The sequence below is a fragment of the Bipolaris sorokiniana genome, assembly GCF_000338995.1.
Source record: "Bipolaris sorokiniana ND90Pr unplaced genomic scaffold COCSAscaffold_9, whole genome shotgun sequence".
In the NCBI taxonomy this organism is placed as follows: Eukaryota; Fungi; Ascomycota; class Dothideomycetes; order Pleosporales; family Pleosporaceae; genus Bipolaris; species Bipolaris sorokiniana.
In genome coordinates, this window is record NW_006911903.1 from 1,577,570 (window position 1) to 1,599,536 (window position 21,967).

The window sequence follows — 21,967 nt, forward strand, 5'->3', positions numbered from 1 at the left end:
GCCACCGCCTAGCGCCAAGCCGCTTAACGCGGTCCCATGTGATGTCAGATTGAGATGGTTCTCGCCCGTGATCTGCCCCTTTGGGACGTGCTCGGCCAAGCTGGGGTTCAAATAAAGGTCATGATTTCGCTAACAGGCGCAGGATTCCATGCGCCCATCCGGGCTGTTAAATGCTTGCTTTAGTTAAGGCTTACAAGGGGCCGTGAGAGAAGATGGGCTGGCCCAAGAAAACAACAAGACTAGCAGAAACAATAAGCGTTAGACGGTCCGATGCGGAGAGACTGGAGTCGAAGTGATCTTACCACCGAAATGTTTGTAACAGGCTTATGGCGACGTGTAGTGCAGGAAGTGCGCTGGGTAGAACCAGAGGGGCGCGACCTCGGGGGGGTTTTGTACCTTATCCGATGGCATTCTTCTAGGATTTTTGGAATGAACTATATCTATGGGAGAGCCCAGTGAAAGACACCACAGAGAGGTTCGATGACAATATTATGGGCACACGCTGTTGAGTCACACCATTTCGTAACAAATATTACAATGCATGTTCGGTGGTTGGTCAGTCATTTGACGATACTTTGGTGGGATTGTGACCTTTCAAACATGTTGATGCTTATATTTGGTCTACACGCTTCTCGTCAACGTATGGCGGAAAGAAGAAGATTTCACCCTAAGAAAATTTGCTTTATTCTGGGCCGTGAATCATACATTACCTTTCATCGGGTTCGGTATGGGGTATTAAACTTAGGTTACTTGTTCGGAACCACAGTACCAGATCACCAAGTGCATTTCGTGAATTATGTGTAGATACAAAGAAGACGAGTTTCTAACGGCCGTGCGGCCAAGTGGGTGGTATACCACAAGACGACAACACTAGGCGGAGGATTCTAATTTAACAGAATATCGAGGATGTCCATATCATGTACGAAAACGACACAGTACAAGAGGGTGTGTATTTGGGGTAGGCGTGGATGCTGGTCTGGCATGAAAAAGAAAGTTAAAAGGAGATTACGACCGTCAGCAGATTGTGCTGAAATCATGGCGATACTAGAGCCGTATTGGCACATTTTCAACTTTGTCCTAGAGCACGAACAACGACCAAAGATACGGGCCCTGATTCCATGGAGAACATCGACGTCTTCACCTCCTGTACTTATCCATTTCCTCGAAGGACTAGTCGAAGCATCCGGGGCCGCTGCCTATCCATATTGGGTCTCACACCAACTCCGAAGAAGTAGTCACAAGTACAACCACTGCGACTATAGTATCCGGCTGTTTCTTGGTCATTTCTTGCGCTGTCTTCGAGAGGTGAATGCAAAGATTGAGTGGTTTGCGGTGGACGCGAAGCCGCTCATACTTTTCCACTGGTATGGCAATCCGCTTCAGCTAAAGGTACGGCATAGTGTCTTTAGCATCACGACCAAATCGGGTGAAGAGTACATTGCAGACTTCACAATCGAACAATTTGGCTACCCCAGCGCGATGTGGTTCATGGAGAAGAAGGAGTATGTTGAGAAGTGTACGACGGGGCAAGAGATGATGCAGCCATGCGAGGAGGAGATTGCCAGTGCGATGCAAGGGGAGATTGAGATGACATGCAAGGTGGAGGTTGTCAGAGAACTGTGCAGAAGGTTAGATTTCAGAAGGTGGAGGCGATGGGATAAGGACAGCAGGGTAGAGTGGTTGGAACAGCGGGTGCAAGAAGCATTATCGAGGAGAGGGGGGCGCAAGCTGTATTGATAGTAAATGTGATTGATAGGGTACTTGGTGGGAGCGGCCTGTGTAGCTCCGCGGAAGCCGGCGCTGGGCATCTTCGTCCGTCTAAAGCCGTGCCAGCCTCGAAATCGATAATGGTCGTCTGCCCTGCATGCGCAGCCCTAAACATGACCTGCAGGTTGACGACTGTTTCGGCCCCCACACGATACCGGTGAATAACTTGAGGCAGTGATGGGCCAATCAGGTGGTGTTGCATACGTATGTATGTCTGCGTGGACCCAGAACAGGACGGCCCTGCGGGCGACGAGAAGCGCGAGGACACGGGTGCTGTGCGAGCATGCGACTAGGGGAATTGCGGATCGGGTGGAGCTGCGCATTTGTGCAAGTCGCAGGTCGCGGGGCGGCGGGTTTTATCACCAGCAGTCGGCGGACCAGAATGGTGACGAGGGCGAGGATGGTGAGATGACTTTATCCATGCACAGCCTGGACGCCTTGCAGCGTGAGCGTGTGAAGGGCCCGCACTAACACCCGTTCCTGCGCTGTTTGGGGCTGACCGGTAGCCTTGGCATGGCCTCTGTGCCGGGCATGCTCTGGGTTGACAGCTCGTAGTGCTCGACAACTGCACACTTGCTGCCACTACTGCATATGCCCGGCGCTGCAGGTGAAGAACGGGCAGAGAGTCGACAGTTGACGGCTCATGACGGTGGTCGTGGGCGAGTAATGGGCGGTGCTCTGGGTTGAACTCGTATTGATCCGGGACTAGAGGCCATTGTGGCGCATCGGCTGTGGGGACGTGCGATCCTTGGCTTAGGCAACAGCGACACCAAAGCTCATAGTCGACGCTTCTCTTTTACTACCACCTATACCCCCTCCCCCCAATGCCTTGACTCTTCCTCCACCTTCAACCTCGACACCTCAGGCCTCCCCCCTCCGCCCCAGTGCCCATTGTTCTTTTTGCACTATCGCCGCCCTTTTTGCATCTTTGCCGCCCGCCGCCCACCGCTCGTGCTAGTCTGGCGGCTGCGCCTTCCTATATACTGCGCTACCACTGCTCCTCCAACTCTCCGGCGCCCTTGCTTCTCTTACCACTACCTCATTGCCTTCTCCCCTCCGGCCTATCATCTGTTTCTATTCCAGACGAGGTCCCACCATCACTAGTTCATGACAACGTGATTTCGGCTTTGTCGTTCACTTTCACTTGGACTGTTGGATCCCTGGCCTCTGGGGAACCGTGCCAGTCCGTGACAGTCCGTGACTCATAAGCCTGAGGCCGCCTCTTCCCCTCCTACCGGTCCTTCAACCAGTCATACCCGACATGTCTGCACCCCACGACCAGAACCGCCATCCCCGGCGGCGTCCACTTAAGGGCGGGGCCTCCCCTCTTAGCACCCATGCTATGCAGCTTCGCAAAAGCGGTACATTCTCGTCGCCAACCCACATATCATCCGATATCTGTGATCTGGATCGACACTTTCTGCCCAGGCGCTCGCCCACTAACACCGAGCGACTCGAACAGCTTGTCCAAGAGTCCATCCAGGATCCCAGTGTCCGCCGTGTGACCAACCTCCTCAACGACATCGAGGCCAAGATTGCCGGTCAAAAAGGCTCACCTACGTCCTCCAACATCCTTAGCGACCCTGAGGTCTTCCCTGTCCCGAGCTTGTTCCTAGACAACACCGTATTGGACCACACACCCATGGACATTGACTCCAAGCCATCGGCACACGACCACAGCCCCCACGACCACGCTTCTGATAGCGGTCTTGGTTCCAGCGTTAGCGGATCGAGATACGGTAAGAAGTCACTGCAGCCACCCATGCTAGACCAGGACGCTTTATTTTCTAACATACATAAAGACGACATCCGCTCCCGACGCTCCAGCGTTCGTGAATCTATCAGCACCTCAATCAGCTCAACCCACTCTGCAGTTACGCGCTCATTCTCCGCCTTGGGTGCGTCAGACGAAGGCCACACTCTCGGCGAGTACGCATGCAAGCAGATCCACGACAGCATTGTCAAGCCCATTCTCGCTGAGGAGTCCTTGAAGGACTTCCACGAACTTATTAAAGACGTCCCCCGACGCATAGGTGAGAAGAACATCCGCAACCTTCGCGATCTCGAGAAGACTCTCATCTTCTTGGCTCCGGTAAGTGATATTCGTTGTCTTTCTGGGAGTGCAAAAGCTTATTGCATTCTTCGCGGTTTAAAGGAGCTCTCGGCAACACCGGACAAATACTCCCGATTCTGTGAACGATCAATCCAGCTCTTGGCCACGACTGTCCAGTACCTTTCCGAACAAGACCAGCGACTGCCAACCGACCGCCCTTATACTGACGGCTACTTCCTCGACTTGATGGAACAGATTAGACGATACGCTTCAATTATGGCCGCCACCCGCGAAAAGGAATCCAAAGGCGAGGACCTGGACGACATGGACTACTCACGGTATGACCGCGCAGCCGCCTTTCTGTTTTCCCGCACTGACAAAGCCTTCCACAGCGATGAGAAGATCACGCTCCGTGGTGGCCTCAGCCACAACGGTCGTCCTGTTGAGCTCGTCCGGGAGAAGAACGGAAAAGTCATTTCCATTGATGAGGATGCCGCAAAGACTTTCAGGATCAAGCGTCGTCTGTCGGATGCCGACGTCGATGACGACATGGACGGCGACGAGGTTACCCGCTCCATGGCCCGACGACGCAAGTCTGAGAAACCAGGTGATGTCATTCATGCTTGCCGTGACTGCAGCAAGGAATTCAAACGCCCATGCGACCTGACCAAACACGAGAAGACCCATTCTCGTCCGTGGAAGTGCTCTGAGAAGAACTGCAAATACTTTGATCTTGGCTGGCCAACGGAGAAGGAACGCGACCGACACATGAACGATAAGCACTCTGCTGCCCCCGCACAATACAAGTGTCTCTACCCTCCATGCACATACGCCTCAAAGCGTGAATCCAACTGCAAGCAACACATGGAGAAGGCACACGGCTGGGAATACGTTCGCTCCAAGAGCAACGGTCGCAAAAAGGCTCCTTCCAGCAACAACCGTAGCCCCGCAACCCCTCTCACACCCTTCATTGGCACACCCATGTCTGCAGCCATGGCCACACCGGTGACACCATTTATTCCCTCGCCTCAAGTGCCCATGATGGACTTTGGCTTCGGAACACCGGCAATGAGCGCGAACGGTTACCAGGGTGACTTCCGTCGTGACTCTATTGCCACCGACGGTTCTCACTTTACTTATTCATCCGGACACTCACCCGTTGAACCCACATCGTTCAACGATGCAGTGGTGACTCCCGAGGATGTTGGTGTAAACCACAATGATGTGTACAACATGTGCAACCTCGACACAAACATTAACACTGGCTTCCAACAGCCAACGCCTATGAGCACTACGTTTGATTTTGAGCCACTGCAATTCACATCGAATAACCAAATGAACAACGGCTACCCCCAGCTTTCCCCAATGGCTCAGCCCGATGTGACACTCTTCTCACCACACATGGACGAAGGCTTTGGCGATATGGATATGAACCAATGTTTCAACCTTCCGGGCGAGGACTTTACTTTGTTCGATGCTTCACCACCCAGCACAATGGCATTCAACAACACAACGAACTTCTTCCCAGAGTTTAACCAGGTTGGGGGACAATTTGATGATTTTTGTCCAGAGCCCACCACTACGTTGGATGATCTTAACTACATGAATTTCATGAGCACGCAGTAAATCCTGCGCTACTTTGTATACGCTTATCACGCATTTGTGTAGCCATTTCTCCGCAAGTTGTTTGCCTTTGTACGTTGGAGCAGATTCATTCCCCCGAGCTGGCGTTTCTCATCGTTTTTGCAATTAGCGCTCATGATTATTTACGACAAAAGAGGTGGATCAGGATGGAAGTCCCATCGGACCTGGAATATAGGATTGTTTATCCCTCTCACTCCTGTTATTATCAACGCGTATTATCTTTTCCTCCTTTTTTTATCCCACTTCCTCACGGGAAAAAAAACTTCCAAAGAGAAAAAATCCTCACAAAAAAACAAATGATCTTTGTTTAAATGGCGAGCGGGTTTTTCCCTTCTTTGCGACTGATTTGGATCTCCCCCCTTCTTTCTCATCCCTTTTTTGCTTGTCCACCCTCATACGGAGTTTCAAGGCTGTGGTAGAGATCATCAGATAGTGTAGGATAGAAATACGAAATCAACAAACAAACAAACAAACAATATTCTCCCTCCCTCGCTCTTCCCTCTCCCCCACTTCTCTCTCTCTTTCTTTCTTTCTTTCGTCATTTGGTTCACGCTACCAATTGTGACTCTGAGGCTGAGTAAGGGTAGTACAAAATGCATGGTGCAAGTTACATGGCTGCATGTGTGCGTCAGCGCTAGTGACTTAGGTCGGTGTGATTGTGGTGGCGATGCATATGCAGCCCATCATGGAGAATGCTGATATCCACTATTGCACGTATACGTAAGTGGGTGCAGGTGTGTAGGGATAAGGGTGCGTAGCATGTGGAATTGTGCGTCACTGGTTGTTTGGGCAATGGGAGTCTGGAACGCTCAGGAAGGTTGATAAGAAAGTGTGGAGTAATGAGGCTTGTACGTCACTGACACTGGATTGCTGCGAGTGGGTGCGCTACATCTGCATGGGGCCAACGCGACATGTACGTATCCAAGTGTACCAAAAACATGCATATGAGACTAAACCTTTTGTAAGAAAACAAAAAAAGAGAGTCTCGAGATAGCATGTCATTCATAGATTCGTCTATTCATTCATTCAATCAACAGGCTCAGAAGGAATCCCCCACTCATTCTCCTCTTCCTGCTCTTCCTCCCCAACCCACCCCATTCCCCCCTCCACAACCTCAAACCGCTCCAAAAGCCCAACATCCCACCCCTGAAACTTCTTCGCTGTCGGTGGCAACAACCGCTGGCTCTGCCGTAACGCTTGATCCAACTCGTCGTATAAATCTTTGGAAAACTCTACGTCCTCTATACTCGCGCTCTCGGCGTCACCGGGTCGCAGCGGCTCCCAGGTTTGTCTTTTGTAGAAGATTTTCATGCAGCGTGTCGGATCGAAGCGGTTGGGGGTGGGGATGGAAGAGGAGAAAAGGAGGTCGGGGGTGAAGACCCATATGAGGATGGAAGGGGTAGGTGCTGCCTTGTTAGGTGAGGGAGGGGTAGGGGTGTGAATGTGGAATTTGCGGATTGCGGTGTTTTCGATGAGGGAGAGGAGACGGGCTGAGATCCATTTTTGGGGAGAGTTGAAGTAAGATGGGATGTTGGAAAGTTTGGAAGTTAGGGTTAAGCACCATTTGTGGATGCGCCAGCCGTTTGTGAGGGGATCTTGGATGCCCAGGGGTTGGGTGCAGTTTTTGCAGAGGATTGACTGCGGTCTTTCTTCTTCTTTGTTCTCTTCGACAGATAGCTATAAAGTGTTAGTACTACACAGAGAAGAAAAAGGATATCAACGTGTACGAAGAAAGGGCATGTAGCCTTGGCTAAACCTGTCAATCCCAATGGCCAAAGGGTATAGAGACAGTGAAACGCCAGGCCGCTGTCTTTACGGAGCCGGCAACCCATCAACCTCAAGAGGAGAGGGTACATCCAGAACCGGAAGACTGTGTATGAGCCTGTTGCTCTGGGGCGCTTGTATCAACGATAGTGCCACGGAAAAAGGCTATATCGCCTTCTTTGCGCCCCGACGCGCGTCCAGTGAAATAACAACATACGAGCGCGCGAACAAAGAAAAGCGGGAGAGAGCTATGGGCTTACCTGCGCGCCCTCACAATCAGAATCTGCAAGGAGGAAGCTTGCCAGATCCACAAAGCCTACCCCTTCCTTGGCCTGCAGACGGTTGGCAGCCGCGTAGCCCTTCTGTCCAATCGCATGTTCATGCGTGTGATTGTGCAAATGATGCTCATCCGGTTTATGGCAGTGCCAGAAATCCATCATCTCAGCCCAATTCTCATTAGGCAAATCTTTCCACTGCTGAACCTTTCCCTTTGGCATAACAACGCCCTCACACCTCTTGCATAGTATCTCTGCATCCTCTGCGCCGTTCAACGAGGCACCATCCCAAGGCACAATGTTAGCCTGTCGGTCTTGGCGTTGCAGAGCACCCAAAAGATCACTTCCTTCCTTCTCTTCCATTTGCAGACGTAGCGTCAGTTCCTTGCTTGGAGGACGCGATGGTAATTCGAGTGCGGCATCTCCAGCACCCTTGACGTTGATCGGCAGACGTATTGTTGCTGACTCTCCCTCATGCGACACGGTGATGTAGGAGCCATCGGCGGACAGCTTCGCGTCTGTCTGCCGCGAGTGATTTGTGCGCAGCGACGCAAAGAGCGTTACTGTACGGATATGCAGCAAGAGCTCGGCGTACAGCGTTATCGACGTTTCGTTGGGCAACATGGGGCGCGCATTATCCTCGTCGCTCTGTAGCAGATTCGGGGCGTGAACCTTGGTGGGCTCTGGCGCAGGCTTGGGATTCATCAGGTCTTTGAGCGCTTCAGGAGACAGACCGAGCGCTTCGTATGCTGACTCGGGAAGTAGCGGGCGCGACATACTTCGTGATTGCGCTCCATGGTGGCGGGGATGGATGTGGGGTTGCTAGTAAGTCAATGAGCTTGCGCGCGACAAAGTTGACTTAACCAAGACAAGAGTGGGTCCGCCTGGGAGATTCTAACTACATCCAGCCTTCCTGATGCATCTCGCCCGGAGCCATACGGCGCAATTATATGTATTATGTACTACTTCTGCGGCATGCAATAATGCTATCAACTGTGACATGAAATTAAATTTACTCAACCATGTTGTTCGTGACTTCTTTCAGCGTATTCAACCCGCATCTACTGCCCCTTCTTCTCCTCTGCTTTCTTTTCCTGCTCCAAAATGTATTGCACACCCCTCTTGATACCCTCGTCAAGATCAACAAGCGGCTCATATCCCAGTCGCTGCTTTGCTTTGTTGATGCTGTGGTATTTAGACATGCTACTGTACTTTACTTGAGCCCGGGTCAGGTTTGGTTTCTTGCCCATGAGCCAGAACACATTCTCCAAGACCGCGCCAACGGCCCATGCAAAATCAGCGCTAAGATGCCAGACGCTGCTCAAGGGCACACGGTCACCTGCCTCATGCCAGACTTTGCGTGCAAAGTCCCAGAAGTAAACAGGCTGGCCATTGGTGATGAAGAAGGCTTCACCATCCACACGCTCTGTGTCCAGAGGGATGGTGGGCAGAACTTTGTGGGTATGAAGGAGAGCTAGAACAGCGAGGACGTGACCATGGGCAACATTCTCAACATATGTAAAGTCGAACAAGTTTGTGTTGTCGCCGACCTGGAACTTGGTTTGTCCTTTGCGGTATGCGGCGACCATCTTGGGAAGCAATTGAACATCACCTTCGCCGAAGATGCCTGCAGGACGGATAGCGCAGGTCAGGAAGTTTTCGGGGTTGCGGTTCGCTTGTAGGACGGCGGTCTCTGCATAGGCCTACATGCACGGGTTAGCAATGACAAGTAAACAAAGAATGTCCGCTTACTTTGGTAGTTGTGTAGTATTCGGGCTGGTCAGCACCAGTGACAAGAGGCCACCTTTCGTCCGCATTGATGAGCTCTGTCTGGGGGTCGAGAATCACGCTTGCTGAACTTGTGTAGACAAAGGCCTTGACTCCAGCTTCTTGCGCCGCTTGCAGCAAGACCTTCGTTCCTCCAACATTGACCTTGTCGTGGATTTCAGGGTTCAGGTCGAAGTGTGGAGAGGCTGTGTGAATGACTGCGTGGGGCTTAACCTGGGAAAACAGAGCCTTCATTGCGGCAGCGTCAGTAATGTCGCCATCGTGGTAGGAGACAGTCGGGCTGGCATGGCGATTTGAGCTGGTCCGCAAATCAAGGACTGCAATCTGTGTTTGTGGGTGACGCTTTACAATGAAGCTGACAATGTGACTGCCTAGGAAGCCGCACCCGCCGACGACGAGGACCTTTCCGAGAGACTGTATTTCTTCCGCACGCGACATTGTGGACGATGTGTGGTAATGGCGAAAGAGACGGTACGGGGATTAAGGTTTGTTTGCGGAGAGAGGTCGGGGATCTATTTCCGCCCAGGGGTATTGCATGGATTGGCAGTCCCCGCATGTTGCTCAGGGTCCGGACGGTCTTATTAGTCCGGCCCTGCTCTACACATGGACGAGTCTTTCAGCATTACATCATTTTTTTAATCATGCTCTCGTGAGTGCACTACGAGAAGAGAAATTCACCATGTTTGAAAGTATGAGGTAAAATTTTGCACGCATAGACTTGGTCCGCATCATCTGGCTTTTGTTCAATGCCTGTAACCCATGTAGATGCATATACGCGCACATGTGCGCCCATGCAAGAACTCGATGTATTCATGATAAATTGTACCACCATTGGTTAACTAACGCCATATTTCGAGGTGGTCATCTTTCATACTACGATGCCTAGTAGAGCCCACAAACGCCGTATAATGCAAGCCTGGATCAGACTTGGGGTATCATGTAAGATCATAACTGATGCGGTCGGCCGTTAAATCGTCATCCGCATAACCCTCTTTTTTACTTAGAAGAAATTTCTGTCTTGATCAGTACATGACTAAGAAAGGATGATTAGCAGACCTACTCAGCGCTGTCTTGCGCGGACCGCCTCAAGCGACGGTTGTAGAGCTTCTTATCTTCTGGACTTCCCCAGAAAAGCTTTGCAGCCTCGGGATTCACCAACGTGCGTGGGTCGTACGCAGGCGATTCCTCCTCGATAGCTGCAATGATGGCCTCAATGTGGGATCGCATATCGTCTTTACGAGCAGCGTCATAGCAGAGAATACCGTCGGGGGACACGCGATGGTGGTATAGAATTGGTGTCTCGAACCGGACTCGAGGTAGGACATCTGGGAACTTGGGGCTGATGTACAGCCTAATCCTGAACATGCCCCCGTCTAGGTTCGTCATTGGTCGGCCAAAGAGAACCAGCTGCCATACAAATGGATTCTTGTCGACCAAGTCGAGGTCCAATGCGATTGCGTCTTGCTTCTTGTATTTCTCGACAATCTGTTCGTATTGCCGCTGAAGGTTGTTGGCAATGCTCATCTCTTTCTTAACGGCCGACATGCCTTCCAAGGCCCAAGATTCCATTTCCTTGTTGAGCGTCTCGAAAATCTTGACAAGACGCTCCCGGAGAGACGTGTATTGGAAAACACCCTCCATGGTATTTCCGGGGCCTTCAAATGGCATCTTCTCAAAGCGATCTCCATCTTTGTTCTGCTTGACAGCTTCATCTACCCGAGTGAGATAGGACTGATAATACCACAGAAAACGTCGCTTGCAGAGATCCTTGAAAGGTTCGAACGGCGCATCGTCTCTGTTGGATTGATAGTCTTCTTCAGCATTGTAGATTGTCACACCAGGCCTCTGTCGGTTGATGCCTAGATATTCCTCAAGCCGTTCAATAACAGATATGCGGAGAGACTCATGTCGAATCTTGTCCACGTATGCTTCTTGGTTCTTCTTGTCGTAGTCGGAGTTCGCGTCTTCAAAACCGGGCTCGTTCTCGTACGGGTTGCCAGACATGAGGCTCTGGATGGAGATCAGGATTGACTCAAGGCCCTGTGCAGATGACCACTCTTCGCCACGCTCGCCTCGCCATGTGCTGGATCATGTAAGTTTTGGAATAGGTAGAGAACGTGTTTATGCTGACCCAAGAATTGACAGGCACACCTTTCCGCCTGCGTAGATGTTAGGATTGAAGCGCGTGCGCCCGCCATTTGTAGTTATAGCTGTTACGCTTGGCGCTTTGGTTGGGTAGTCTCGAGTGAACTTGACAGCAAATTCGAAGAAGCCAAACTCGTATGGGGTATCAGGCGGGCCTATGATCAGTGCCCGCACATGGCGCACATCGATGTCGCGACAGGCGACAGCTATTGAGAGGTCGGATCCGCGCTGGATCTCGCCCAGTTCGCGGGTGATTCTGAGAATACACTGATTCGACATGGTCCTGTGGTGACGTCTCTGCTAGGGTCTCGTACGTGAGTAAGTTGTGCGGGCTGGAGGCGCGGGGTTGGTGGGCTTAGTGACGGCCTAGAGGAGACAGCTGATCGAACGGTCTGGAAGTCGTTATTGGGCAAAGTAACTGACAGCCGACAAGCAGTCGTTCAGGCACCTCTAGGCTACCGTATCGGCAGTCAAGTGCGCAAATACCGCAAGATTCAACAGCCTTGTGGGTTCGTTTGCTTGATTTCGCGACGCCGTTGGAGTTGTGGTTCAGAGGAAAGTGAGGAGAGAACAAACCACTATGTGGGCGACCTTGTATTCCTAGCCAACAGCAGTAAAAGAACTTGCAGGAAGGCCGTAGATCGTTACGGTGTCGAGGCAGGCATGGGTAACGAAGCCCTAGTAGCTCGGGTTGCAGGGAGATGCATGCGGAGGGGCAGAATCCGTCACCGCTCACGGAACCCAAGCCGCAACACCACGCTCTAATTGTCGCGATAACCAGCAGATAAGGCTGCGTCTGCAACATGTATGCCTCAGGCCTTGTATCATAGCGTTCCAGCTAACAGTAACAGGGTTGTCTTTGCACTCTTCATAGTAAGCAAGTCGGGTGGCCTCATCTATAACCGCGAGTTTCACACGGGCATGAACAAGCTCACCAGCAATGACTACCTTATGCTCGCTGGATCCTTCCATGGGTTAGGCCTATTACAAGCGCAATTATGGCTCTGCTGATCCCGCTCCAGCATGCACGCTATAACAGCCCAACTCTCTCCTGTTCCACCCGCTCGCGCGCCCCCTGCCTCAACCACCACCCCAAACCTGCAAACCTTCCCTGTCCGTGCTACCGGTATCGAGGTACTCGAGAGCTCCCACTTCCGCATCCAATGCTTCCAAACACAAACCGGAGTAAAGTTTTTACTCTTCACCGAGCCGCAACAGCCAAACGTGGATACAATGATAAAGAAGATATATGAATTGTATGCCGACTACGTAATGAAGAATCCGTTCTACACTGTGGAAATGCCCATCCGGTGCGACAAGTTTGATCGAGGGTTGGATGGATTTGTGAAGGTGAGAGGGTGAGGGCAGCACAGTCTCTAAGAAGGATATGACGATCGCGGAACGAGGGGTTGGTTATGGCATGTGGTCGCAATTGATATACATGGCCATATGGGAAACGCCCAGCTCGAACGCCCATGTTGCATGCATAGTGTGCATCAAGGAGCGCGGCGATTGAAGAAAGGCTGTTGAGCTTGAGAGCAGCATCTTCGAAGACAGACGACTCTCAATGGTTCCTACAGTTGCGACAGACGTCGACGTCATTGAAGCGTCGTTTGGATAGGGATAGCCGGGCTCGAAGGACACGAGTCATCAATAGACAAGACACACGATCATGCCAGGTTAAGCAGACTAGCAAAGTCATTATTTGTTTCATTCATCCATCTGTGTCAGATGTGGTAGACACTAGCTCTAGTCATACAGTAGACGCCGTAGATGCTCTGCCCGGTATAAAGGCTCTATACGGAAGCTGTGCTAAACACACCTTGACGCCGTGCCACGCTTACTCTGGTTCATGCTGTGTCCATCTTGTCTTGGTCATCGTCTTTTTTGTTCTTGTTTCCACTTCCACTAGGCTGGCCCTGATCATCTAGCAATGGTTGCTTCTCATCGCCCTCAGCAACTGGCTCTAGCTCCGACTTGCCCTCCGCAGCCTCCTTTGCCTTCTTATCCTTCTCTTGTCGTGCCTTCTCTTCTTCGAAAGACATTCTGAGCGCAAGTGCAAGTTCCGGATCGACCGAAGGATCTACTCCGAACTCGAAGTCGTTGCCACCCGACGCGCCGCCGCCACCACCTCCAGAACCGCCCTCACCCCCAGCGTTGGACGCTCCCTCTCCGCCGACAATGGGTGTGGTAATCAAAGAATCGCTCAGTAAGTTTGCGCTGGGTGGGATGGTGGCTAGGTAGGAGCCTTCGGCGCTCTGCACGTTGTCGCTGAAGGCCTGTAGTTTCCGCGTAGTGTCGTCACTGAGTTCGCCGAATGCGATGATATCAATGCTGATACCGCTCTTCTTCATCTTCTTCGCCAACTTCACCAGGTTCTTCTCCTCTTCCTCGATAGGACTGCAGTTGAATATGACTATTCTCTGCTTCTGTGACTTGTTCTGCCTATGCTTGAGAGCCAGCTGCGCGCCCTAGTCAGAAGTGATCTCTTCCAATGTTACAGGGAAACTTACCGCCGCCACGTTGATTCCCGTGACGAAATGTGAGCTACCCTTTATCTTTGTCCTGTGCAGTCCATCAAGCACCTTGCCAATGTCCGTTGTCAGAGTCGTGAGGATCTCTGGAGTGTTGCCTCCCATGCTCATCAAGCCCACAGAAGACTCTGGGTTTGCTCCAGTCTTCGCGGAGAAGATCATGTTGACAGCATCCTGTTGCGCTTCCCATCGCGAGGGTACATAATCGCCGTTTCGACTAGCTTCGCTGTTGTCAACACTGCGAAGGTTAGTAAGGAAAAGCAGGTGTGGGGTTTGGAGGCAAACGTACACTATCATGGAGGCTTCTAACACCATCTTGAATGTGATTTGTCTTAGGTGTCGAAGTGATAGTTTGGGGTAGTTGATTAGATCGACGGTACTGGTATGCTGCTGAGCTTAGGTCGCTGCAGCGGAGACCGGAGGCTGACAAGCAAACCCCCGACGTCACGTGGAAATGAGAGACAGCGGGAGACCGTGCGCAGCTATACCAGAAGAAATGACTCGTATTCCAATACAAGTAATCGAAACCTTACTCGTGTGTTTTGAGATATCGCGAATTGCGCGCCCTACTGTGCAGCGCTGTATTGCGGTCATTTTGTTGGAAGTGACTCATTCAGTGCTTGCTGAAGCATCAATATTGTAATTATTACTCTACATTATGTGCAGCCTGGAGGTGGTCGGCAACCTTGGCGTAGGTATAAGTACAAAAGCCTCGCCAACTGTCCATCCTTCCTTCCTCCACCATCCCACACGAGACAGAAACCGCAACCAACACCACCCACAACCGCAACAGAAGTCCCCCAAAACTCTCTCAGCTGTTGCAAAAAGTACCGGATAGACTCGTAGGGTTTTTTGTCACCTTCTATCTACTCTCCCATTATCACCGTCGCGGCCTAGTACGCGTTGTTTACTCTCTGGACACAGCACCTGAAGGACACAGCCTCAATCGCAGCGACGACACCAAAGCTTCTTAGGATTACCCAAGGATCTCTTCGAGACTCTAAGGGATTTTCTGAAAACTTCTCTTCATACCCGGTACCGCCATCAACCTGGTGGCTGTTCACGCGTCACTTCCACCATCATGAACAACATCACCAGCGGGCTTACAGCTGAGGCCAAGGGCAATATGCTTGCAAACCTCCAAATCGAACTCAACTCGCGCATTGAGAAGCTACGAGCTCAGTGCGAGGCTCAGTGCGCCAGTATGCAGTCGCGCCTCGAGCGACGCGTCAACCGCATCCCGGTCGTGACGCGCCAAACCACACTCGCCAACCTCCTCAAGGCATCAGCACCAGTACGACTTATTACCGCGCCTGCCCCACCAACCAAGGTCACAGATACAACCGCCATCACAACAACGACTACCACTACTGCCGCCACCAAGAAGACAGTTGGTACTGGTACTGCTGGCCGCAAACCTCGCAATGCTGTACCCAGCGCGCCTTCTTCGCGACCCGCATCCTCTCCAGAAGTGCGCATTAAGTCCACTTCCACAAACAAGACTATCAATACCAAAGCTGTCCCCACATATGCCAAAGCAACAAAGACGGCCCGAGCAAAGAAGCGCAGCAGCGACGAGCTGTCTGGCGAGGACAAGGAAAACTCTGAATTGCCTGTGCCCAAGAAGCGCACTAGAAATGTTGCTCCCAAGGCCGCAACTGAGAAGGTTGAGAAGGCCGAGAAGACGACGACCACTGGCACCACACGTTCGACTCGGGCTGGATCTCGCACCAAGCCTGCGGGCGGCCATGTGCTCTCTCCCAAGACCAATGCAGCCAACGTGCGCAAGCCTGCTCCTGCTGCACGTAGCGTCCGCCCCCGGTAGCGCCCTTAGATGGATATGGTTACGCAGCATTGGTTATTTTGGCGTTTGATGATGATACCCCTCTCGTTTTCGGCATCTGGGCGGCGCTTTTCAAAGTTTTTGATTGTTTTTTGTTTTGTTTTTCCGGAATTTACTGGATTTCTGGATTTCTGAATATCCGGATCTTTTTTACTTCTACTTTCACATCATGCCGACCGAGTTCGGCAGTTTATTTCTCTTGGCCATTGGCTTGAATGAAGGAGTCTTCCCCCGTTCGAGTTCCAGCCGCCCGCAAGGGAAGGCTCTTACAGGGGGGATTTCCGGAACACAGCCGGGTTGGAGGAGATATATCTTGCTGGGACTCGGAGGAATGTAGGGTTTGCGCTTCGCATTGTGTATTAGTTTTGTTGTTTTTGTTTTTGTTTGACTGTTCAATTTTACATAGCAACGAAGGCTTTTCTCACGTAGCGCAAGAGAGAGACATGAATCATGATATCACATTTTCATTTTTCGTCATAGCAATAATCGTGGTGTTTGATGAGCCTAATCCAGAGGCTGCAAAAGACAATAGGTATACAACGATGATAACAAAAGGGTAACTTTGCAACTCCTCCCAGACGCGACTTTTTCCTTCAGTCCCATTCCATAATAGCTTCCTCGACAAGCGGCTTGATGACCTTCCTGCCCGCATCCGATCTATGCTGCCAAACCATCTGCCTAGGCGCCAACTCATCCGCCCTATGCCACGGCTGGAAATCAATGCCTTCTTTGTTATTCTCAATCGCGTCCTTGACAAGCTTGAAGAGCGAATCCGCTTGATCTTGATCAATGCGTACGTCGTCGCGGACAACGAGCACGATTTCCCTGATCTTCTCTTTGCTGCCGTCCTTGTAGTGCTTCTTGTACTTGTTGATTGAGACGGAGACGTCGACGTTGGCTTGGGCGGTCCAGGCAGCGTGGATGGCGAACCAGTCTGTGCAATATTGTTAGCTTGAGACTTTTGGGAGGTGAAAGAAGGAAGGACAATTGAAACATACCAAATAGCTCCTGAAACTCCGTCTTGAGGATCTGTTCGTCCATTGAGTAAGGGATGGATGCGAAGCCGACGCTTATGGCAGGGGTGCGTGGAGAAGGCGTGTCGATTGCGTCGGACTTCCAGTCGCGGCGGAGGAGGTCGTATAGGCCGAGATTGTCAATGTCCTTTTGGGCCTTGGTGAGCTCGTCGTCGAGGTCCTCCATGACGTCTTTGAGGTCGTCGTTTCTCCAATTGCTGCGTGCGAGGATGCGCTTGGAAGTCTCAATGTCGGCTTTGGTGGTCTTGTCGCCTGTGAGGCCGCCAGAGTCAATGGCAATGGCGCTGAGAATGAGCTCGAGGAGCTCGTGCGGCATGTGGTATTCTTCGTCAAGCTTCTCCAATTCGTCGAGCATTTGACGGGCGACGAGGGTTGTGCAGCTCGCTGCCGTCTCAAAGACACGGGGATCAGCGTCTGGCGCGGTGCCATGGTCTTTGTGATGATCGAAAATACTCAGAATCTTGGCGGTTGACCATTTCTTAAGGGGTTCGGAATGGTCGACGAGGACAATGCCCTTGAGCTTGGTGCTCAATGTCTCTGGATCTTCGGGCAGTTCGTCCAGTGTCAGTAGGTCCTCGTGGCCAGGCGTCATTTGCGAATTGTCCAGAGCCAGCTTGTTCTCAGGCCTCAGATCAAGGGCATGGGATGGTGTCTGCAGCAGGGCAATGGCCTTGAGGGGGTTGGAGGTGTTCATGGTAGCATGCTCGAGATGGTATGCCCAAGTAAGAGCTGCAGTCATCGAGTCCATATCACCCCCCTCATTGCCTTGGACCAAAATCCACTCCGACTCTTTTCCAGCTTGCCAATCGACCAAAAACTCCTTCTTGGTCTGGCGACTCCATTCGCTGAAGTGGCCGACTCCTATGGGCTTGGCGGATGGCTTGTCCAACGCGTCAAGGACTACCTGCTGAGGTGCCGCAGCAACATGGCTGACAGCCATGAGGCCCGGCAAGAGGACGCGAATAGGTTTCATGGTGGAGCGAGGTGGGATGTGATGGCGATAGGTAGGAAGAGAGGACCTGAGTACTATAAATGTTGAGTGGGCGCAAAGGCGGCCCTGTTTTAGGCATAGATGGGGACAGCAGGCGTGGGACAGTTGCGTCACAGCATTGGCCAAAGCGTGACGGGCCAAGGTAGAGACGCGTCTCAGCCCTATAGCAAGCTTGCCGCATGTAGTAAAAACACGCCTCGCCGGTGGTTTTCTGGCGAGGTGTTGGGCTTTGACGGAAAGCATCAAGCGACAACATAAGTACAGAGGTACTGTGGATTACACATTAGCGGATTTGTCGTAATACTACACCACACAATCCGGGCACATGACTGCGGTGACAATGACCATGCTGTGCGTCGCGTCTTCGGCTGCCGTAGCTTGTACTTATGCTGTCAAGGCTAGACTAGAGCCCATGAAGGATGCGGAACGCTGGCACGCTAGCACATGGCCAGGGCGACGGCTCGTTTATGTTTTGGTGGCACATCACGTTACAGCGCGTGTTTGTATGCACATGAGATCAGTCGCATATATGTAATTAAGCAACAATATATAGTATGTATATGCATGTGGTAGCTGGCGGCACCGTGCAAAAACGATATTTGCACACCCCGCACGGCCAGCGTGTTTATGACGCAAAATTTCCGGCTGCTGTTTGGTCCGGGCGCCGGCCGTCGCGGAGTGGCTGTGGCGAGCCCTTCCCGTATACGCTGCCGCCCGTCCTCCAGCCACACCACTACAAAGACTACATCCATGCCAACTCCCTCAAAAACCTTTGTCCACACCCTTCCCAAGACGCCTTGCATCCACATATGTACATATGCTGCTCTTCCCCTTCCTAGCGTCGCTCTAGCCCGCTCGCTGCCCAGGGTCCACGCGCTGTCTGCTTACTGAACCATCAACTAAGCTCTTGCCGGTTGCGACCGGACAGACGCACGCTTAGCAAGCACTGGATCAACCATCTGCCTTTCTACTTCCCTAGCCCGGCTGCTCTGTTGCCCACGCTTTTTTTTCTGGGGGAACGCCCGTCGTGATTACTGCAACCATGGAACCCAGGCAAGACGATCAAAGCCCCCCACAGGCATCGCCCACCACTTCGACTACTACCACCACTACCACCTATGGCCCCCATACTACTACTGTCTCAACCACTCACACCACTCCGGGACAGGGGACTACGCTACACCACTCTCCAGAGGGTTCAACTACCATCACTCACCCTACTGTTACCACCACCACCCACATACCTGCGCCCCAACCTTCTGCCTCATCACAGCGCGTGCACCAAGCGCCATCGTATCCCCTAAGACTACGCAGTTCCTCCATCCGCGCCCAGAGATCTTCACTCCCACCTGCAAATACTTCACAGACTATCCAAGAGGCCGATGCAGCGCCCGCTCCTTCCTCACATCAAGCTCTAGCTGTCGACAATGCATGGCAAGGTGGTCGTAGACGAAGCAGTTCCGAGCCGCGCCCGCCTCCACAAGCCATGTTCAACGACGATGCCCTGCGGCCTCAACTGACAGGAACGACACATTTACAGCCATTGTACGAACATGATTCACAAGCTACAACCCCTTTTTCTGGCAATGGTCCTCCGCCGGCTCAAGGTACTAGCAACCCGCGAAAAGGCCTTACTCGGACGTCTTCAGCCTTTCATATGCGCCGCAGCGAGAAGACTCCCCGTCAAAACATGATGGGTGATAATGTCGTTGATGTACTCGATGTCATTGGTTAGTCCTCTCTCTCAGCAGTTCACTATCGTAGGCTAATGCAATTCCCAGACCCCGAAATATCTACCCTGACGACACTAAACAATGTTCAAAACTCGCTGTTTATACCCAATCTGCCCTGGCTCTACAATCGCCAGCCTACATACGATCTGGTTCAGACTGAGTCCGAGTCATCGGACGAAGAAATGGGCACGGCCAGGGGGGCAAGAACCGCAGAAACGACACGAACAGGCGAAGCAGGACGACCAACGAGTGATGCACGTGGTGATGATGGTGAGTTGCTTCGCCGAAACTCAATCGACTCAGTTCTGTCCACTATGGAGGAAGGCCCCGGTCACCACTATGCCGTGCTCCCTCACGGTGCTTCCTTGACAGGATGGACAGACGAGGAGAAGGCAGCTCTCGATGACCATGTGCGCCACCTCCTCCACTCGCGACGCGCAAAGTTTAAGCGGACCATGAAGGGTTTCGGACGCTACGTCCGCAACCCGCTCGGCTTTATTGTCACCTTGTACTTCTTCCTTATTACCTTTTGGGGAGCAGCATGGGTTCTGTTTCTTATCGGTTGGATCTATGTCGGCCACCGACAAGATTATTTTGTTGAAATCGCCGACCAGATTCTTACCGCTCTATTCTGTGTGGTTGGAATCACCATGTTTCCCTTCCGCCTTGTCGACACTTACCACATGGCTTTTGTCGCCTACTACGCGCACAAAACCTGGAGGATTCGCAAAGAGAGGGGCCTAAAGGAACTCAAAGATCACAACGAGCTGCCAGCTATGCCACCAGCTTCTGCCTGGGAAACTGGAGAAGCGATGCAGGAAGATGTGGAGACACCTGTGTTGACTGCGGAGGAGCAAAAGAAACTGGAACATCACCAGGGCAAGTTGGCCAAATCGCATACGTTCTATCGGCCTCACGAGACATACACGCACCATGCCTTTTCCATTCGCCTGCTCATCACCATTATCGTCCTTCTCGATTTCCACTCCATGTTCCAATGTGCCCTTGGTGGCACTACATGGGGTATCTACTACAAGAATCGGCCCAAAGAAGTCACCGCTATCATCCTCAGCTGCAGTCTTACATGCAATATTACTGCTGGCATCCTCATTGGCCGAGGCGACCGGCGCAGCCGCAAGACACTAGTCGTAGAGCAGATGCTCCGCCAAGAAATGACAGAGGAAGCACTCAAGAAGTTAAGGAAGGAACGCGGTATCAAGGCAAAGGGACTTATGAACAAAACGGAGAAGAAGCAGATGAATAAGAAGTTGGGTCAGAAGACCAAGAATCCATTGGACACTATTTTGCATCGCGGTTAAACTACTAGCGTTGTTGTTTACGTTTCTTCAAATAGTATAGAAAAGTTTTGTGAGAAGCCATATTCTCGTTGTATTGGATTTAATGACATATACCCTTTCTGGCGGTCTCGGTTGCCATTTCTCTTCACATGTAATACCATATTTGTTCATTCAGCATTACTCAGTCTGACCGCATCGAGCTATACTTTGTTCTCCATTTCCGAATCTGATCACTCCTCTTTTTTTTCCACCTCCCTACATCGCTTTTCTTTCTCTCTTAAAACCCTTGCTTCCCCAAAAGAGGTAAAGAGCGAGTTTCCTCAATCGTCTTCGTATCTCCCACTTGGCCCACCTTCCCTTTTCGACAACTGGAAACTTACGAGTAATGGCATGTCCCCTTCCGTAACCCAACCCCCATGTCTGACTCGCCTATACGTGGATCCCCTAACCTAGAACAACTTTATCCCCTGTTCTCATCCCTCTGTTCCCGAAACCTAAAGCAAGAAAAGATTGAGGCAACGAAAAAAAAAGAGTTTAGACACGTGGTGGGGCTGAACACCTCTTTAAACTTTACGAAGGAAAAAAAATCTAAGAACTAAAATCTATTAGTGTGGAATTAGGCAAACGCCACAAACGTATAGTTATGTACCAAGTTAAACTAGAATCCGCGAAAGTTGAGAAATTTCATTGCGTATGAACTATGTGCGTAAAATATTCCTCAACTGTGGAATCCCATAACTCCACCTCGTTAGTCTTTTCCAGCCCATCCAGGAAATCAGCAACCGCTACAATATCTTCATCAACAGACATACTAACTACGTCTTGCAAATTATCCAGCGGAATATCACACGGTATACCGTCGATGATGTCCTACGCGCTGGCAAGATGGACGGGCACCTGTGAACGTCCAAAAGGCCTGGGCACAGTGCGCATCTTGCACGAGTAGAAGAAGCGTCTTCTTTTTTACCACCTGCACGAGGCAACGACTTTAGCATAGGTCTCTTTTGTGGAACATTCATGTAGATATGTATTATATCGAACACCAATGCTAGTGTCGAATTACTATCCACGAACGTGTCAAGGTTGTCTTACTTGTAT

The 21,967-nt window shown here is 51.5% G+C and overlaps 10 protein-coding genes across 10 annotated transcripts; 5 read left to right on the forward strand and 5 right to left on the reverse strand.

Annotated features, from left to right (window-relative positions):
- Window positions 1-766: 766 nt before the first annotated feature.
- On the forward strand, window positions 767-2,125 carry COCSADRAFT_38168 (uncharacterized protein). Its single transcript, XM_007702904.1, has one exon. The coding sequence runs from the start codon at window positions 1,036-1,038 to the stop codon at window positions 1,735-1,737; it is 702 nt and encodes a 233-aa protein (XP_007701094.1). The 5' UTR covers window positions 767-1,035; the 3' UTR covers window positions 1,738-2,125.
- A 903-nt stretch (window positions 2,126-3,028) lies between these two features.
- COCSADRAFT_161815 (uncharacterized protein) lies at window positions 3,029-5,446 on the forward strand (the record flags this gene model as incomplete). Its single annotated transcript, XM_007703304.1, has 3 exons — window positions 3,029-3,506; window positions 3,570-3,859; window positions 3,923-5,446. The coding sequence occupies 3 exons, from the start codon at window positions 3,029-3,031 to the stop codon at window positions 5,444-5,446; spliced, it is 2,292 nt and encodes a 763-aa protein (XP_007701494.1).
- Window positions 5,447-6,448: 1,002 nt separating this feature from the next.
- On the reverse strand, window positions 6,449-8,316 carry COCSADRAFT_120589 (uncharacterized protein). The gene is made up of 2 exons (XM_007703305.1): window positions 7,489-8,316; window positions 6,449-7,141 (listed from the first exon to the last, which is right to left on the reverse strand). Exons 1-2 carry the CDS (start codon window positions 8,278-8,280, stop codon window positions 6,491-6,493), a joined length of 1,443 nt encoding a protein of 480 aa, XP_007701495.1. The 5' UTR covers window positions 8,281-8,316; the 3' UTR covers window positions 6,449-6,490.
- Window positions 8,317-8,379: 63 nt separating this feature from the next.
- COCSADRAFT_145696 (uncharacterized protein) lies at window positions 8,380-9,823 on the reverse strand. Its single transcript, XM_007703306.1, has 2 exons — window positions 9,256-9,823; window positions 8,380-9,206 (listed from the first exon to the last, which is right to left on the reverse strand). Exons 1-2 carry the CDS (start codon window positions 9,727-9,729, stop codon window positions 8,565-8,567), a joined length of 1,116 nt encoding a protein of 371 aa, XP_007701496.1. The 5' UTR covers window positions 9,730-9,823; the 3' UTR covers window positions 8,380-8,564.
- A 216-nt stretch (window positions 9,824-10,039) lies between these two features.
- On the reverse strand, window positions 10,040-12,094 carry COCSADRAFT_145700 (uncharacterized protein). The gene is made up of 3 exons (XM_007703307.1): window positions 11,423-12,094; window positions 10,352-11,374; window positions 10,040-10,304 (listed from the first exon to the last, which is right to left on the reverse strand). Exons 1-3 carry the CDS (start codon window positions 11,713-11,715, stop codon window positions 10,292-10,294), a joined length of 1,329 nt encoding a protein of 442 aa, XP_007701497.1. The 5' UTR covers window positions 11,716-12,094; the 3' UTR covers window positions 10,040-10,291.
- A 58-nt stretch (window positions 12,095-12,152) lies between these two features.
- COCSADRAFT_340029 (uncharacterized protein) lies at window positions 12,153-12,824 on the forward strand. Its single transcript, XM_007703308.1, has 3 exons — window positions 12,153-12,239; window positions 12,286-12,410; window positions 12,459-12,824. Exons 2-3 carry the CDS (start codon window positions 12,358-12,360, stop codon window positions 12,796-12,798), a joined length of 393 nt encoding a protein of 130 aa, XP_007701498.1. The 5' UTR covers window positions 12,153-12,239; window positions 12,286-12,357; the 3' UTR covers window positions 12,799-12,824.
- A 462-nt stretch (window positions 12,825-13,286) lies between these two features.
- On the reverse strand, window positions 13,287-14,285 carry COCSADRAFT_92657 (uncharacterized protein; the record flags this gene model as incomplete). The annotated part of the gene is made up of 3 exons (XM_007703309.1): window positions 13,287-13,898; window positions 13,950-14,208; window positions 14,260-14,285. 3 exons carry the CDS (start codon window positions 14,283-14,285, stop codon window positions 13,287-13,289), a joined length of 897 nt encoding a protein of 298 aa, XP_007701499.1.
- Window positions 14,286-15,051: 766 nt separating this feature from the next.
- Window positions 15,052-16,200, forward strand: COCSADRAFT_200899 (uncharacterized protein; the record flags this gene model as incomplete). Its single annotated transcript, XM_007703310.1, has 1 exon — window positions 15,052-16,200. One exon carries the CDS (start codon window positions 15,052-15,054, stop codon window positions 15,793-15,795), a length of 744 nt encoding a protein of 247 aa, XP_007701500.1. The 3' UTR covers window positions 15,796-16,200.
- Window positions 16,201-16,260: 60 nt separating this feature from the next.
- On the reverse strand, window positions 16,261-17,922 carry COCSADRAFT_120606 (uncharacterized protein). Its single transcript, XM_007703311.1, has 2 exons — window positions 16,812-17,922; window positions 16,261-16,747 (listed from the first exon to the last, which is right to left on the reverse strand). The coding sequence occupies exons 1-2, from the start codon at window positions 17,818-17,820 to the stop codon at window positions 16,407-16,409; spliced, it is 1,350 nt and encodes a 449-aa protein (XP_007701501.1). The 5' UTR covers window positions 17,821-17,922; the 3' UTR covers window positions 16,261-16,406.
- Window positions 17,923-18,575: 653 nt separating this feature from the next.
- On the forward strand, window positions 18,576-21,281 carry COCSADRAFT_191508 (uncharacterized protein). The gene is made up of 2 exons (XM_007703312.1): window positions 18,576-19,568; window positions 19,620-21,281. The coding sequence occupies exons 1-2, from the start codon at window positions 18,881-18,883 to the stop codon at window positions 20,888-20,890; spliced, it is 1,959 nt and encodes a 652-aa protein (XP_007701502.1). The 5' UTR covers window positions 18,576-18,880; the 3' UTR covers window positions 20,891-21,281.
- The last annotated feature ends 686 nt before the right edge of the window (window positions 21,282-21,967 follow it).

Coding starts and splice junctions, on each gene's coding strand:
- COCSADRAFT_38168 (XM_007702904.1), top strand. CDS start 1,036: ATGGCGATACTAGAGCCGTATTGGCACATTTTCAACTTTGTCCTAGAG.
- COCSADRAFT_120589 (XM_007703305.1), bottom strand. CDS start 8,280: ATGTCGCGCCCGCTACTTCCCGAGTCAGCATACGAAGCGCTCGGTCTG. Junction 7,142..7,488: donor CTGATTGTGAGGGCGCGCAG/GTAAGCCCATAG, acceptor AACACTTTATAG/CTATCTGTCGAAGAGAACAA.
- COCSADRAFT_145696 (XM_007703306.1), bottom strand. CDS start 9,729: ATGTCGCGTGCGGAAGAAATACAGTCTCTCGGAAAGGTCCTCGTCGTC. Junction 9,207..9,255: donor AATACTACACAACTACCAAA/GTAAGCGGACAT, acceptor CCGTGCATGTAG/GCCTATGCAGAGACCGCCGT.
- COCSADRAFT_145700 (XM_007703307.1), bottom strand. CDS start 11,715: ATGTCGAATCAGTGTATTCTCAGAATCACCCGCGAACTGGGCGAGATC. Junction 11,375..11,422: donor GTGTGCCTGTCAATTCTTGG/GTCAGCATAAAC, acceptor TACATGATCCAG/CACATGGCGAGGCGAGCGTG.
- COCSADRAFT_340029 (XM_007703308.1), top strand. CDS start 12,358: ATGAACAAGCTCACCAGCAATGACTACCTTATGCTCGCTGGATCCTTC. Junction 12,411..12,458: donor CTCGCTGGATCCTTCCATGG/GTTAGGCCTATT, acceptor ATCCCGCTCCAG/CATGCACGCTATAACAGCCC.
- COCSADRAFT_120606 (XM_007703311.1), bottom strand. CDS start 17,820: ATGAAACCTATTCGCGTCCTCTTGCCGGGCCTCATGGCTGTCAGCCAT. Junction 16,748..16,811: donor GGAGTTTCAGGAGCTATTTG/GTATGTTTCAAT, acceptor AATATTGCACAG/ACTGGTTCGCCATCCACGCT.
- COCSADRAFT_191508 (XM_007703312.1), top strand. CDS start 18,881: ATGGAACCCAGGCAAGACGATCAAAGCCCCCCACAGGCATCGCCCACC. Junction 19,569..19,619: donor TGATGTACTCGATGTCATTG/GTTAGTCCTCTC, acceptor TGCAATTCCCAG/ACCCCGAAATATCTACCCTG.